At 46.5% G+C, this 16466-nt stretch overlaps 1 protein-coding gene across 5 annotated transcripts in view; it reads left to right on the top strand.

The window, feature by feature from the left end:
* The window catches only part of LOC121273276 (formin-like protein 3), a 194775-nt gene that overhangs the window by 151680 nt on the left and 26629 nt on the right, over positions 1–16466 (top strand). For all 5 annotated transcript variants that reach the window (XR_005941969.1, XM_041180340.1, XM_041180339.1 and 2 more), the window contains 6 exons: positions 466–590; positions 3202–3404; positions 7014–7248; positions 8350–8418; positions 11786–11866; positions 15840–15969. Coding sequence is in view for 4 of the 5 variants with exons in the window: in XM_041180340.1 (XP_041036274.1) it covers positions 466–590; positions 3202–3404; positions 7014–7248; positions 8350–8418; positions 11786–11866; positions 15840–15969 (843 nt within the window). In the remaining variant the exon portion in view is untranslated. The remainder of the gene's footprint in view (positions 1–465; positions 591–3201; positions 3405–7013; positions 7249–8349; positions 8419–11785; positions 11867–15839; positions 15970–16466) is intronic.

Raw genomic sequence — 16466 nt, 5'->3', positions numbered from 1 at the left:
CCCCATAAAATGCCCAACCTCATCCCAGCATACTGAGAGAGATGAGTAATAAAACGATAAAAGGACTATCCATGAGAGACTATAGCTGCGATGAGAGTTGGAAAACTTGGCTGACGTTCCCTGGAGCAGGGAAGTTTAAGGGGGAATGGAACAAATTTGTTCAAAATGGTGAAAGGATGTTGAGAAGATTAAGTGTAAGTGTCCAAGCATCACTCCTTTTACCTCACTTCAACATCATAACTTTGTGACATTGCACGCCATCTGTTCTAGGCCGCCTACACCCACCAGCCTCGAGTACCCACTGGAAAACCTGGAATTCCAAACCGGAGCATGGGTCTCCATTTGTAGTGACTGTCTGGAGTGGGGTTTGAGCGCTGCAACTCCTGATTCCGAGGTGCAAAATGCCTCGCGCTTCATCATTCATGTTGTGACCCGAGCTAAAAATCCTTTCTTTTCTCCTTTCAGCCATCCGGATAAAGAAACCAATTAAAACAAAATTCCGTTTACCGGTATTTAACTGGATGGCCCTGAAACCCAACCAGATCAATGGGACAGTCTTCACTGAAATCGATGATGAAAAAATATTAGAGGTAAGCTGGGTGACTGATTTATTATTCCTTGCCCACTGCACCCCCTGCCCCCCCCACCTTGCTTCAAGCAAACCACAACAAGCAACTTGGGCCATTCTGCAGGGCTGCAAGATCTCCATAAAGGTCTGGGCACAACTAGGCTTGCAGACTCATCTCCGGCTACCCACCTTCCCAACCACCAACACCCCCCCAAATAATATTGAACACTGTAAATGGCCCGATTAACTTTGTCTTTATTAAGTTCTCTTTCACTATTTCAGACAGTGGACCTACTGTCCCATCCGTCTTGCTGCACAGTCCTGGCTCTAAATCTCCGCAGCCTGAGATCAGCTCTGTGTGGGTTCGACGATAATGGTGGGATGTTGACTGCCGACCTGCACAAGTGCACACAACATCCAGTATAACTATAGGACAAATGTGAAGGGAGGATAGACAGCGATGAGATTGTATCCAATTCAGAAAGATGCTACAAATTCATGAGCCTTGGCCAGGTGGACCCCAGAACGGGTGAAGAATTAGAATGCAGTTGTCCTAAGTGTTTTGAAGCATCCTGCCGGAGCAGGAGCTTTTTTCCTCCCAAGGCTGTGGTTGATGTTGGGGTAAGACATTACATTGCATCTGCCCAGTTTTCAACCTGGCCTAGACATACTGGCTGCATTGAATAAGACAGACTCCAGTTTCTGCCCAGTAGAGATCTGAGTGCCTTCGTGAGAGAGAGAGGCTGTGTAGAATATCTTTCTACCTCAATGTTGATAGTGGAAACCAGGCCAGTGGAGCAGGCAGTTAAAATGGAGTGGGGGACTTACCCACTCCTTCCTGCTCTGACATGACCAACTGTATTTTTAAATTGCAGGCAGAAAGGACACCCTCCGCCAAGCTGGCGGGTCCTTTTTAAACAGGCAGGTTGGACTCTGAAGGCACCAAATGCCGGTTTAGCTCGAGGCCTAAGCTGGGGAGCAATGGTGGCTTCCCCACGAGGCCAAACCTGCTGGGAACTGGATCTGGATCGAGGCCCAGCAAGGTAAGTTTCCAAGTTACCTTGTGGGGCCAGGAGGAATCCTGGCTATCTTGGAGTTCCCTTGCCCAGGAGCCTCTTTTTCCCACCCTTCCACCCTCCACCTCCCCAACCCCTGATCACAACCCCCTTGCTTATCTGACAGCCGAGGGGCTTAGCCCTGGTGATGGCCTCCTACTGCCTGGATTCCTGCTCCCATCTAAAAAGCCAGGCAGTGATTCCTGCCAGATACGTGTGGGAGTCAAGGGTCAGAATAGTTAAGAGGCCTGGGAGTCAACATCTTGCCATGAGTCGGCCCCTCTGACCACACACTCTGATTCTGCATGCACTTGAAAATTGAGGCCCTTATGCCTATAGTTGTATCGTGAGCCTCTCACTTTGTTAATTGGTCCGTGCAAACCATCCAACACAATGTCATGGACCCATCAGGTGGAGAATAGCATTCCACTTGTTTTTGGTGACCATATTAATTGTCCATTCTCCTTTTTCATCAGCCCTTCATCCACTCTGCCCAGGCTTTGGCCCTGCAAAGTTTCTCATTTCTTTCTGAAGCCCACCTAAAGTACTCCAGCGCAACTTCCAATTCTGCCACAAAGGACCACCTACCTCTGCTCCCTCACTGCTTCACCACCCTGTTGCCATATCTTAAGGCTTTACTCCTACAACTCTCCCCAGTCCCGGACTCTGTTCTTGCATCCATGCCATGTTCCCTGTACCTCTGTAGTGCCATGCTGGTTCATGCCCAGCGATGTTGATACTGCAGATTTTCCCACCCACACTCGCTCACCATTGAGCCACTCGTCCCACTGCCAGTCCCCCACCTCACTCAAGCCCTGTGCTAATGGGGTCTCTTGTTTTTGCCTCTCTACTCAGCCCAGCTCCCTCCCATCCCAAACCTAAGGCCCTGCTGCCTAAGCAACCTCAGGACTCGCCACACCCTCCCAGCCTCAAACTTAGTGTTCCATGCCCCTCTCACCACCCCCACCACCATCCCCTTTTCCCTGTGCCAACAGCTCAGTATCAGGCTAGTCAGGACAGCTACTCTCCATCTATCCTAACACCAAGAGGAATTGGGCCACAGCAGAACTAAACTCAAGGCCCCTTACCACCACTCACTACCTTGAAGCTTAGACCCCCAGATCTCATCAGCTGTCCCTCCCCATTCCCAGGCGCGCTCACTATTCTCTCTCGAGCTCCCAGTCCAGCTCCAACCCCATTCTCCCTCACCCGCACATGCTACAACTTCCAGACAGCCTCTGTCTCCCTGCCTGATCCCTGTACTCGCCTTCATCAAGCATGTGAGGGAGATGGAGAGAGTGGCAGATGTACCTTGGACAAGTGCAACGGAGGGAAGGAGTGTGACTTGCAGAAAAAAGGAGACATAGGGTGGCATCAAGAGTGAAACCGGGAGAGATGGAGAGCAGTGAAAGTGTGCGAGAGGTGGAGTGAGAGAAAAAGTGGAGCACAAGCAGCAAGGCAGAGAAAAGGTTTTAAAAAGAGAGGCAAACTTTGGGGGAAAAAAATTCCTGTGAGCATGGGATACCGCCAGGTATAAAATAATAATAAAGGTATTTATCCAATCACTTTGTGCTGTAGGAGCTTGACATGGATGAATTTGAAGACCTCTTCAAGACGAAAGCCCAGGGACCCTCCATTGAAATCTCCTGTCAGAAAAGCAAAAGTGCGCAGAAAGCACTGAGTAAAGTGACGCTGCTCGAAGCCAACCGAGCAAAGAATCTCGCCATTACGCTGCGCAAGGCTGGCAAGACAACTGAAGAGATTTGCAGGGCCATTCAAATGTATGTTGTAAAGCCTTCAGACCTCTTTGATTGTGTCACTTGAGTGTGAAGTGTGGGCTGGCAGCTGCGTACATTTTGCATAAATCGTTTTGCTGAACCTTTTAACGCCCCACCACCCCCCACCCTCCCGCCCACCCCAGTGCGTAATTGCTCCCGGTTTCCGCCTGTATCCAGTCTGTCAGGAAGGACTTAAGACTCGTGGTTTATCTCACAGACGCAACCATTGGGAGGGATGGGGAGAGGGGAAGGGTGTGCCCAACCCCTCCAAATATTTCTACCATGAATTATGCCCCCAGCTCCACTTCAAATCCTGCAGTTGCCCTGCCCACTCCACCTCTTAATATGTAACTGTGTTTCTGCTGTATTGTAAGGCAACTAAAATATTGGGGCTGTAAAATTTGAGTTACTATCCCACTGGCTATTCGTGAGTGAAAATCAGTCCAACCAAATAAAGAGGGCCTACTTTTGTTTTGTAGTTCCGATCTCACCTTTACCAGATTTGCCCACTTGAGAAATGGATGACATTTCCTGTTGCCTCATACTCTCCTTCCTGTCTTTTCCAGAAGCTATGGGGCTATTGTGGCTGGCATTGTTAGTGAGGCAGAGTCTGTTCCCTTTCCCTTCCCCCTTGCCCATCTCTGACTAAAGTTTCCTGTGGACATGTGACTCAAGCCTCTGGCTTGACTGGTTCAGCCTATGGGAAAGCCAACTAGCTCTGTTGATAGTAAATGCATTTGCACCCCAACTGCCCCACAGACCCCACATCCCCCCACTTATCTGTACATAACACTGGACATCAAAGCTGTCCATCTTGGCCATTTGCTGGTTTTCACTTCATGGTCGTTGCTTGACATTCACCGATCTGATGCTTCACTACTTTCGGTACAGTGTGGTTTGCTGCTAATGAGCGACATTCAAATCTGCCTTAGCATTTAAGAAAAAGTAAGTTCTGTTTGTCTGTTACATTTTTGCAGTTTTTCTCCACCTGCTTTTTCCATCCCTTCCGTCCAGAGAGCTGGGTGGGAATGCTGCAACTCTGCGGGCACTGCCTTATCACTCCTTGCCTTCCTATAAGGTAATGTGGCAGTGTAGGTGGCCCCACCATTAAGCTTGATGGAGCTCTTGCTTGGATATTGACCCTGCTGCAGCACCTGCGGATCTTGAACTCCAAGGGTCTCTTTGCAGATAGACATTATTGTCCGAATAGGATTGTCCGCACAGGCCACTTGTCTCTGTGGAGCACGCGCTACAACCTCTGGAGATGCTTGTGGAGGGCTCCCATCTCCCAGAGCTACATATTTGTGGACAAAATGTCTGCACTGCAGTCTACCATGAAGCATGTAGAGCACCAGTGGTGTGTGCAGTGGAGACCTCATAGGCATAGCTATTCGGCACAGTTGGGCCATCTCTTGTGAATGCCTCAACACCTAGAGTGACTGTTTGGGTCCAGACTCCAGTTCCACCTCAGTTGGAAAACAGTTGCACAACCTTGATGCTGAGGTCCACAGACCATGTAGATGCCCAAAGCTGTACCAGCTGATAGATCGTTGGTCAGAGTAAAACAGCGAGCCTTCCGTGGGAGCGCGCATGTACCAATTGAGTTTCTTGGCTCGGTGCCAAGTTTAGGCCATCGAGCACTTCAGCAGTGAGGGCAGATGTGCCAGGAGGCAGGCAGAATCAGACCACTAGGTACAGCTAGACCCCTTGGAGTTCCTGTGCCACTGCAGTCCTGGCAGATCTGCAGAAGACCCATGCAGCCCACCAGCATGCCAACTCCTGGCATCCAGGTATCAGGAGCAGTATGATTGATGGTTCACGCCACATGCACATGAGACACAAGGTGGGAACTAGTGTGATATTCATTAAATATGAGATAGTAGAAATTAGAGCCCAGACGCGTTCTTGGTAATGTTACCCAATGGGCAATTCAATCTATATCCCCTGTAGTAGTGGAGACATTTAAGTTTTTTTTTTACAGTGAGTGAGTTACTGCCAGTGCTGTGGAAACAAAAGATTTTCCTATGGAATGAAAGAAATGTGTGTGAGAGGAATGTCCTATGCATGCGTTAATGACCAAAAGCAATTTTCAGCTCAAAGACACTCAACTCAAACTACTTGGGATTGCATCGAGTTGTCTCTTGTAAGTGTGCACCGGGGAATAGCAGCTCCAGCCTAAGAGTTATGAGAAGACAAAGCTGGGATTGGCAAGACACATGCCCGTTTGGAGTGTTGGCATTTTGAAGCAACTCCCAGCCAGGCTCTTTGGAAAGCACCACGTGTTGGTACCTGCTGCAGCAGTCTTCCTCCTCGCACTGGCACGGCTTGTTCCTTGTCCTCATTCTGGGCCTTCAGCATTGCCGTGATTTGTGCTTTCTGCACTTTCCTCTCCCTTGGGAGAACAGCATTTTACAGCATGCTTCCAAGCAATCATTTCAAAAATAGTTTTGGGGTTATACTGTGCAGGAACTCCCTTCACTCGATCCAGACTTCTGAAGTGCTGTGTGAAGATCCCAATTGTCTGTTGGCTGATTGTCTTTGTCCTATTTTGCTCGAACTCGGAGAGTGCTATTGGCTTCTCTCAATGCCACAAAATGACAATTGGCTCTTGACAAGTGGTATGTCCAGCGGTGTCCGCCAATCACAATAGCCTTGGACTGGACTGGTGGGCACCACATGATCTTAATCCAGGGTCACCCTGGCATGCACAAGTCCTTGGCCGAGAGGCAAGCAGCCAGAGAACTGTCATCGCGCCACCACCCCTCCTTGCCCCAAATCCGCAGGGCGATGCAAGTGTGCCACAGCTATGCATTGAACCAGAATATTTTGGATCTTAATTTAACACTTTCCAATGTACCTACTGCAGAATATGACAGTATAAATGATGGATGGAACATCCATTCACTAATAACTGGACTTACAGTCTTCCTTGTTGTGTTAATGAGCTTTGTTGTACCAGCTTTTCAGCTGCAGTTTGCAAGGGGCACAAAACTTGCAGCGGTGGATGCCCTAAGCCTCCGAGCAGCCAATCTTGCTTTCCCTTCAAACAACGATGGCATTCTAGGTTCACGTTTAAAATGAAGGCATTGCGTGCGCTCCTGGGAAGCGGGCATTTCTCTGCATAATTCTGACCAGCCAAGTGCATGCCCACTGAGCGAAAGCCTTCACAATTTGCCTGGGGCACTGCCACATGCCCAGGGGCCCAAACTCCCACCTGGGCACAGTTGGTAACTTCTTGCGTTCTTGGGAAGCCAGCAAAGGAATATTGCCACCGGCTCGATGCAGGAACGCTGCAAAAAAAGAAAAGTTGTGAACTGGATTTTAAATGCCAATTTTGCCCGCATTCGCAAGCTCAACAAATGCCAAGACATGAGTTCCGCGCTATAGCAGCAAGCCATGCCAAGAAACATTTTGCAATGCGTGATAAAGTCGGGCAGAAGGTGCGTGCTCTGCCACGCTGTTGAAATGACTCGCTTGAACGGTAGATGAAAAGGGAAGCCCCTCTACCCTCCCTCCGCCTCAGCATAATTTTCAGTTGTAAAGTCTCTGCTGACTGTCTTGTGATTTGAGTTCGGTTTAGTGGACTAAAGCATTGCCTTGGCCCTCTTGTAGGTATGACTTGAAGACCCTGCCCCTCGACTTTGTGGAGTGCCTGAATCGCTTCCTGCCTTTGGAGAATGAGGTGAAGCTTCTGAGGCAGTACGAGAAGGAGCGGAAGCCACTCGATGAACTGTCCAACGAGGACCGCTTCATGCTGCAGTTTAGCAAAATCGAGCGCCTGCCTCAGCGCATGACCATCATGACCTTTGTTGGGAATTTCTCCGAGAATATTCAGATGTTGAATCCGGTAGGTCTCCCTTCATCTCTAAATCAAGGGTAATGTGGGGAGTGTGGGTGGATGGAAGGGGCAGCCATATTTCCAGTGTTTAATAGACAGAAAAAAATGCTAAGTATCGGGGCAACTGTTAAAAAATTCTCTCATGGGATGTTGACATGCCAGCATTCGTTGCCCATCCCTAATTGCCCTTGAACTGAGTGGCTTGCTAGGCCAGTTCCGAGGGCAACTAATAGTCAACCACATTGCTGTGGGTTTGGAGTCACATGTAACCAGACCAGGTAAGGACGGCAGATTTCCTTCCCTAAAGGACATTAGTGAACCAGACGGGTTTTTATGACAATCGATGATAATTGCCAAGCGATGCTGGTTGTCATGGTCACCATTCTGAGACTAGCTTTCAGCTATAGATTTATTAATTGAATTTAAATTCCACCAGTTGCTGTTATGGGATTGAACCTGTGATTCAAACCCGAGCATTGGCCTGGGTCTCTGGATTACTAACCCAGTGACAATACCACCAGGCCATCGTCTCCCCACCCCACTGCATGTTTCTGAATGAACTCCCCACTGATGGTAAACACACTTTTGTGGTCCTGACCTCTCATGGACCAGGAAGATCATAAGCTCAGTCACCCAGGCTCAGCATTCGGCCAAGACAGTTGCCCTCGGCACTTAAGACTTTGAATATTGGATAACTCAGCCACTTTGTATGATGGTGGCTGGTCTATTTTTTCCGCTAGACAAAAATGGCTAGTTTATTTTTCTACGAGGTATCTCCCAAACCTCTCCATCGTTCTCCAACTCAATCCTCCTTCCTTCCATCATTCTCTGCCTCCCTATTCTCCATCCAATTTTTCCCTCCCACCCCCCCACGCCCCATCTTTCTCTTCACCTGCAGATTACTGATGTCGATGACCTCAGGCTCGTCACTTGATGTCTTTGGCCATCAACTGTTCATAGCATTCTGGATTAACTGGTGAAATCCCCTAAATATTGTGTTCTAATATATTTATACAATGGGCTTTATACAATTAGTATAGGAGATTAACATGTCTATCCCAATATATGTTGTCTAAAAGATATTTACTGTTATAAAATGTTTTCTTGTAGCAACTGAATGCAATAATAGCAGCCTCTGCATCTATTAAGACCTCCCAGAAGTTGAAGAGAATGCTGGAGGTGAGTGTGCTTTCATTGTGGTTCCAATCAAGATGAGATCTGCACAGTATTTCGGAGCATCCATGAATTCAGACTCCAGAATGATTTTGCCCACATCGAGCTGCCAGGCTCCGCTGTGCTGGTGCCACATGGTTCTGCAGGGAAGGGTACATTTGAAGATCAGTTACCATGTGTGATTCCTGCCTATCTCCTCATAGTAGATTATTGTTGTCGGGTGTTGGATACCGTTCAGTAGGTCTTAATGAAGCCTTTGTAGTCTTAAGTAGGTTACCTGCATGTATTTATTAGCTACAAGAACTATGTAACATATAGACAGTTAAAGGGATCAAGTTTAGGAGCTGTCTCCATGCTTGCTTGTGCACATGGCTCTGTCCAACACTAGACTGACCCCTAGGTGTGGGTCATGTGCTCTCTTACATCAGTGTGGTTAGTACTGTACTCAGTCACGCATTAACCCTATATGTGCCGGACCCTTATACTACAGTTTTGACCAGCCTAAAGAGAAAGACTTGCATTTCATAAGCGCCTTTCATGACCTCAGGATGTCCCAAAGCACAATGCACCCAATGAAGTACTTTTTTGAAATGTGGTCATTGTTATAATGTAGGAAACGTGACAGCCAATTTGTGCACGGCAAGCTCCCACAAACAACAATGTGATGATGACCAGACCATTTGTTTTAGCGAGGTCAGTTAAGGGATAAATATTGGTCAGGAAAACTCTTCAAAATAGTGTTTTTTGCACCCGTCTAAGAGATCCTCATTAAGCGACTCCAACAAAGCAGCACTTCCCCCAGTGCTGCCCTGAATTGTCCATATAGATGCCTCTGGTGTGAGCGTTGAACCTGTGACTTTCTGGCTCAGAGGCAGAGTGTTATCCACTGAGCCATAGCTGACACTGGGTGGGTTGGGAGCAAGTTCTTGATCTCCAGGACAAAGGATTAGAAAGAAATCTCATCCACAATTGGAAAATTGGTTTAATTGCATCCTTTGTAGTTGTATTTGCATGACTATACCAGTGTAAAAACAGATTTAACACCATCGCAGTACACTTACTTTAAGCCCCAATGACTGTGCAGTCTTGTATGTTCATCTGCTTGTCACTAGGCTTGAGAACCGCTTGAATCCAGCTTCTCTGCTGCAGAACAGTCCTGGGCACCACATCTTGGGAAGGAGATATTAACCTTGAAGGGAATGCAGTGTAGATTTACCAGAATGATACCTGGACTCCAAGGATTACGGTTGAGAAGAAGTTACACAAACTAGGGTTATATTCCCTGGAATTTAGAAGGTTAAGGTTATCAAGATATTAAGTAGTACAGATAGGGGAGTTAGAGATAAACTATTTTCACTGCTTGGGGAGCCTAGGACTAGGGCAGCATCGTCTTAAAAAAGTAGAGCAAGACCTTTCAGGAGTGAAATTTGGAAACAATTCTACCACACACAGGTTGGTAGAAGTTTGGAACTCTTTCTGCAAATGGCAATTGATGCTGGATCAATTGTTAATTTTAAATCTGAGATGATTAGGTTTTTGTTAGCCAAAAGTAATAAGGGATATAAGGCAAAGTCAGGCATATGGAGTTAGGTCACAAACTAGCCGCGATCTCATTGAATGGTGCAGAACAGGCTTGAGAGGCTGAATGGTGTCCTCTTGTTCCAATATCCCAACTGTCTCCTCTACCCTGTCATTTGAAAAGAACGTGCATTTATATCGCGCATTTAGCTGAATGAAGCACCCCAGGAGGGTTAGGAAACAGAATTTGACCCCGAGCCGCATAAGGAAATATTTGGTCAGGTGACTGAAAGCATGGGCAAAGAGGTCGGTTTTAAGGAGTGTCTTAGAGGAGGGAAAGAGAGGGAATTCCAGAGCTTTGGGCCCAGGCAGCTGGCGGCATTACATAAATCTGTACACTTACAAGCTGACTAAAGAAGCTTTGAAAGTATGCCAAAAAGATACATTTGGGGAGCAATTTTTAAAACAAACTTGAGAAGCTTAAACTATTTCAGAAGTGAAACAAACAACTTCTGATTAGAATGGAGTGGGAGGTAGGAGAAAAGATGTTAAATTATTTTCATGAAAACATTTGTAAAAATGCATACAGAAAAAAAGACCACAAATCAATCCTGAAACGATTGTTTTTATGGCGAGTTCTACACATCATGTGGAAAAACAGCAATCTTTGCGTTTCAGAGCTTTGCTTATTACTTTTATTCACTTGACTCGCCTGCCTACGGCAATTGGAGACTAAACTGGGATCACGTCCAACTCCAGAAGGGTATCTGAAGTACCTACTAGTGTTTGAGTGTGCGTGCCAGTGTTGCTTAACTAACCTGACGCCCACAATCCCAGTCAGTGTCCTCTTCAAGGTTCTGTCTGCTGCAGTGCCGGCAGCATTACATCGAGTGGAGATGGTGGGATTTCAACCACACTGCAGTGAGCAATTGTGGAGTGGAAACTGGGGACTTCTCAAAAGATAGTACTGGAAGGAAGAAAGAACTTGCATACACATAGCGGCTCTCATGACCTCGGGACATCCTGAAATGATTCACAGCCAATGTAATACTTTTGAAGTGTGGTCAACTGTTGTAATGTAGGAAACGTGGCAACCAATTTGTGCACAGCAAGGTCCCAAATAAAAGCGATAATGACTAGATGATCTGTTTTAGTGAGTACATATACTCTCAGCACAGAAACAGGCCATTCAGCCCAACAGTTCTCTGCTGGTAATGTTGGATACATGTTGATCAGGCCACCAGGGAGAATGCCCCAACTTTCACTATTGTCCGTGGGATCTTGTCTCACTATTGTCTGACCAACTGAAAGACATCACCCCTTCTGAAAGTGCAGTACTGCCTCTATACTGCACTGGGGGTATCAACCAAGACTGTGTGCAAATAAAGGCTGTCTAAGGAACCCCAATTGTGGAAATGAGTTCTGTTTGTTCAGTGGAACCGCTCCTAATAGTTGCCACCTTTTTACTGAAGGGCAATGGAAGGCAAAGGTAAAGGACAGCACTGACACAAAGGGCACCCCCCCCCCCCCCCCCCCCCCACCCCCTCCACACACTCCACCACTCCCCCCACCCCCCAGCTCTGTCAACATCCTACAGCTGGATAGGCTGCAACTGGAGGGCTGGCAGCACCTTGAGCAGCAGGTCCCCCCAGGGCCACAGGTGAAGGGGAATAGGCCACAAGTGCCTGTATTATGAATACCACTGGTCTGTTCCATAAAGGGTTGTGTGTGTGTTAATAGTGAACTCTTTTTGCTCACTCGTAGATCACAGCTGCTTTTAATGGGCTGTACTTTATATGGAAAAGACAATTCTCTAATGTATCTAGTAATGTGTCTTTCTCCTCCCTCTTCCTAGATTATTCTGGCACTTGGTAACTACATGAATAGCAGTAAAAGAGGAGCTGTGTATGGCTTCAAACTTCAGAGTTTGGACCTGGTATGTATTGTATCCCATTCAGTCGCTGCAGGGTAATATATTGCTGAGGCCTCTCGTTCTAAATACAAGCAATCTGCCTCATTAGGATATTCGTGTGGTAATCTATTTGAAGTGGGCAGACTTAGAACATGCTCCATCCCCACAAAATAAAGCCTATTTATTTGTGCAGGCAGCCCAAACTGGCATTTGACCCTAATCTTGACTTCCTTCATCTTTTTCAACTTGGGTGATTTAAAAAAAAAATTCTTTCACGGCATGTGGGCCAACATTTGTTGCTCATCCCTAATTGCCCTTGAACTAAGTGGTTGGCTAGGCCATTCCAGAGGGCAGTTAAGAGTCAACCACATTGCTGTGGGTCTGGAGTCACATGTAGGCCAGACCAGGTAAGGATGGCAGATTTCCTTCCCTAAAGGGCATTAGTGAACCAGATGGGTTTTTTTTTAACAACAATTGATGAAGGTTGTTATGACCATCATTACTGAGACTAGCTTTCAATTCCAGATTTTGTTAATTGAATTTAAATTCCACCAGCTGCTATGGTGGGATTTGAACCCATGTCCCCAGAGCATTAGTGTGGATTAGTAGTCCAGCAACATTACAGCTAGGCCACTGTCTCCCCCGATGTGTGACTTTGTGAGACTTCGATCATTCCTGAACTTACAAGAAGAACCTTTCTCACAGTAAAAGACAACAGTGAGCTTGTGGGCCGCAGTGTGGATATCTCGGGTCAGTGGTTTGATGAAGAGTGCAGCAGCCTCCCCAAGACACATTTTAGCCCTGGTGCCAGACGGCGCTCGTGAGTCATTGCTTTTCTGATCTCAACTCACCCATGAGTTGGCCATGTCTGAGGTTGTGTGCAAGGTTGGTTTTATAATGTGCCAAAGTTCAGAGAGCTCGAAGCCACCTCATGTTTGCACCTTTTACAGTCTGTCATGAGGAGACTTGCATCGAGAGAGGAGACATTCACCCAGCCAGTCTAGACTGGATGTGACCACAAGTTCCAGAGAGAGTCTTGTAACGGTTTGATTTCCCTCTCCCCACCCCCACTTTCCCCCATGCCCCCTCACCCCAGGATTAGTTGTTTCTGGACAAACACATAACTTTGGCTAAATATAGAAGCTCAGTTTATCAAAATCACATTCCATTCACTTGCAGACTGTAGTGTTTACTGACCGTAACAGGATGTGCTTGCCAACTGTTTATTTCATAGGCTTGAGTGTTAAAAAAGCAGCCAGAGCACTGTCAACATTTCAGCCTGTGATCCACGCATTTAAAGAGGTTTTGGGGAGTGGGGGTGGGGGAGAGAAAAAGCAGGAAATGTTGAAACTAGACAGCAAACCAGAAAGCTGGGAGGGGAGAGGCAAATTGTTGTTTCAGGGATAGAACTTTTGTCCAGGCCCATCTGAGGCATTGACTTTTTGTTTCTCTTTTTTTATATGAAGCTGATTGGCTTGTTGGGGGGATCCCCCAGTCTATTCAGTCGTACCCCCCTGCCCTGTAACGATTTTCCATTCTGTTAGCTGGAAGGCAGAGAAAGCTGATCTGATCGAGGCATTTGAAATGTTAAGATTTGATAAGGTAGCTACAAAGAAACTATTTCCTCTGGCGGAGGAATCCAAAACTGAGAGCTCGGTGAAATCAGGAAGCACTTAACTCACACAGTAGTGGAAATCTGGAACTCCTTCCCCCAAGAGGCTCCTGATGCTGGAAGACAATTGAAGTTTTCAAGACCGAGATGGATAGATTTTGTTGATTCAGTGTATCAAGGCATATGGAGCAAAACCAGGAGAATGCAGTTGAGGTACAGATCAACCATAATCTAATTGAATGGCAGAATAGGCCCAAAGGCCTGAATGGCCTCCTCCTGTGCAAGATCCCCCTGGGGTGTCGGAGACATTTCGTGAGAGGCAGTTTGTTGTTTTTTTCACTTTAGATTTCCAGCATTCACAGTTTTATTGTCTTCCACCAAGGCACTTTTTTTTTTAAAGAAATCTGTTTCTGTGTAAAATGTTCTCAAAAATGATTTATTTTTCCCAAGATTAAAACCACTGCCTTTTTGCATTAAATAATCTGGAGGTTGCCAGTTGGCGATTTGTCATCCCTTACTGGCAACCACTGGAATCCAAGCACGTTTTCTGAGAGACAAGTTCAACTGCATGGTTAATCTTTTTTGAACCAGCTCTTGAAGCCAGAAAGCCTACTGTACACTCACAACTTGGACCTCCCAGTCCAAGAAGAAATGAAGGCCGAGCCTATGGGATTATTTTTTAAAAATCAGTGTGCAGTCTTCAGGGCTCCAACCCTTCATGGAAATGGCAGGATCGTTTATGCTTTGCAAATTGTGTTCAAGAATGTAATTTGAAGCAGATACACTGAATTGTGCTGGATTCATTAAAGCAATAAAACTCCTCACTGATACCTGAATAGGTTAAAGTGGAGTTAAAGCACATATTCCAACATTGAGGCTGAGAATTGAAAGGTAACTAGCTGGCCCAAGGAGCCTGGAAGCTACTGCACCTGATTTCAGTAGGGTTAAATGTTCCATGGTCTTTGCAAATTATTCGCGTCATGTTATTCTGACTTGCAGAAAGTCATTTATGCAGAGAATATTTTTTATCTTTAAAAGAGAAACTTGTATTTAGGAAGGTTTGAACCATAGTTGCACTTTCAATGTTGTTGGTCACCCAGAGTCATCATCCTAGCAACCCATTGCTGCTGGGATATTGGTCAGATTTCTCACACAGGGATGTCCCATTTCCAATTGTAATCTTTACTAGAAGGCAGTGGGACTGTAGCAGCAATAATGTACTTTTTCATCCTGAAAGTGATTTTTTGTCCCCAAGAGCGAGTGCATCTTAAAGGGTGTGGATATTTTACGGAATTGCTACCTAATGCTAAGCTATGAAAGAAGATAGAATGGTTACAGCACAGAAGGTGGCCATTTGGCCCATCATGTATGTGCTGGCTCTCTGTAAGAGCTACACAGGTAGTCCTACTTTCCCGCCTTTTTCTCATAATTTACAAACTTTTTCTCTTCAGATAATGATCCAATTCCATTTTGAAGGCGCCTCGATTGAATCTGCTTCCACCACACTCAGGCAGCACATTCCAGACCCCAACCACTCACTGCAGAAAACTGTTTTTACTCATGTCGGCTTTGGTTCTTTCACCATCCACCTTAAATTGGTGTCCTCTGGTTCTCGTCCTTCCGTCAACAGGAACGGTTTCCCCCCATCCACTCTGTGCAGACCCCTCCTGATTTTGAACAGCTCCATCAAGTCTGTCAACCTCCACTTCTCCAAGGAGAACAGCCCCAGCTTCTCCAATCTCTACGTAATTGAAGCCCCTCATCCCTGGAATCGTTCTCGTAAATCTTTTCTGCACCCTCTCTAGCCTTCACATCCTTCCCTCAGCCCCCCTCTTCCCCTGTCCCCCACTACTGACCTCACTGTTCACAATGGTTGGGGGGGGGGGGGGGGGGGGGGGGGGGGGAGGTGGTGGTGGTGGGATGGAGGCTGAGGATTGTCCGTTCATGATTTAAGCTCCCACAAAAGAGTGGCTGCTAAGGGTAGGACTTATAGGGCAGCACCCCTTGAAGAGGGGAGCAAATTTGGCATAGCAGGTGCTGAAAACATTGCAACCTAGCTGTTGTTGTTTGGCTTTTTCTCGGTTTGATGCCACATAGGGAGTTTGACAATGAGTCAGGAGGTGACAATGCTTGTAAAAGATGGCTGAGGCTGAAGAATCAGAATCATACAGCACAGAAGGAGGCCGTTCAGCCCATCGTGCCTGTCCAGCTCTTTGAAAGAGCTATCCAATTAATCCCGCTCCCCTTCTCTTTCCCTGTAGCCCTGAACTGTTTTCCCCATCAAGTATTTATCCAATTCCCTTATGGAAGTTATTATTGAATCTGCATCCACTGATAAAAGACAAACTGATTCTCGGTGACTTAAAATGTTTCTTGTCTGCCCAGCTCTTGGATACCAAATCCACCGATCGGAAGCTGACCTTGTTGCACTACATTGCGCTCGTTGTCAAACAGAAGTACTCTAATATTGCCACGTTCTGGAGTGAGCTACACTTCATCGAGAAAGCTGCAGCAGGTTAGTGTCAGCGCGAGCGCTATCCAACAATATTCTCCTAGCGTTTCATGTTAAAGGAAAATTGGCTTAGTTTCATTCCATACAAAGTCATTCCCGGCCCCAGTGAAGATGTTTCAATGGTACCAGGGATGAAAGACTTTGGTTATGTGGAGAGACTGGAGAAGCTGGGGTGGCACACCTTAGTGCAGAGAAGGGTAAGAGGGGATTTGATAGAGGTGTTTAAAATGATGTAAGGTCTTGATAGACTAAATAAGGTGAAACTGTTTCCAGTGGCAGAGGATCAGTAACCAGTGTTTGCAAAGCTATGGGGTAAGAGCAGGGGAGTGGGACTAATTGGATAGCTCTTTCAAAGAGGCAGCACAGGCACGAGGGCACAAGTGGCCTCCTTCTGTGCCGTATTGTTCTACAAAGATGGTATCGAATGGAACCTAGACTTCCTAAAGGGAGTCAAATGATGAGTCACTTTGGGCAGTGTAACTAGCATCTTGTGACATTCT

This window comes from Carcharodon carcharias, chromosome X (genome assembly GCF_017639515.1).
Source record: "Carcharodon carcharias isolate sCarCar2 chromosome X, sCarCar2.pri, whole genome shotgun sequence".
Lineage (NCBI taxonomy): Eukaryota > Metazoa > Chordata > Chondrichthyes > Lamniformes > Lamnidae > Carcharodon > Carcharodon carcharias.
The sequence above is the reverse complement of the archived record's forward strand: the minus strand, read 5'-3'. Positions and strand labels throughout refer to the sequence as shown.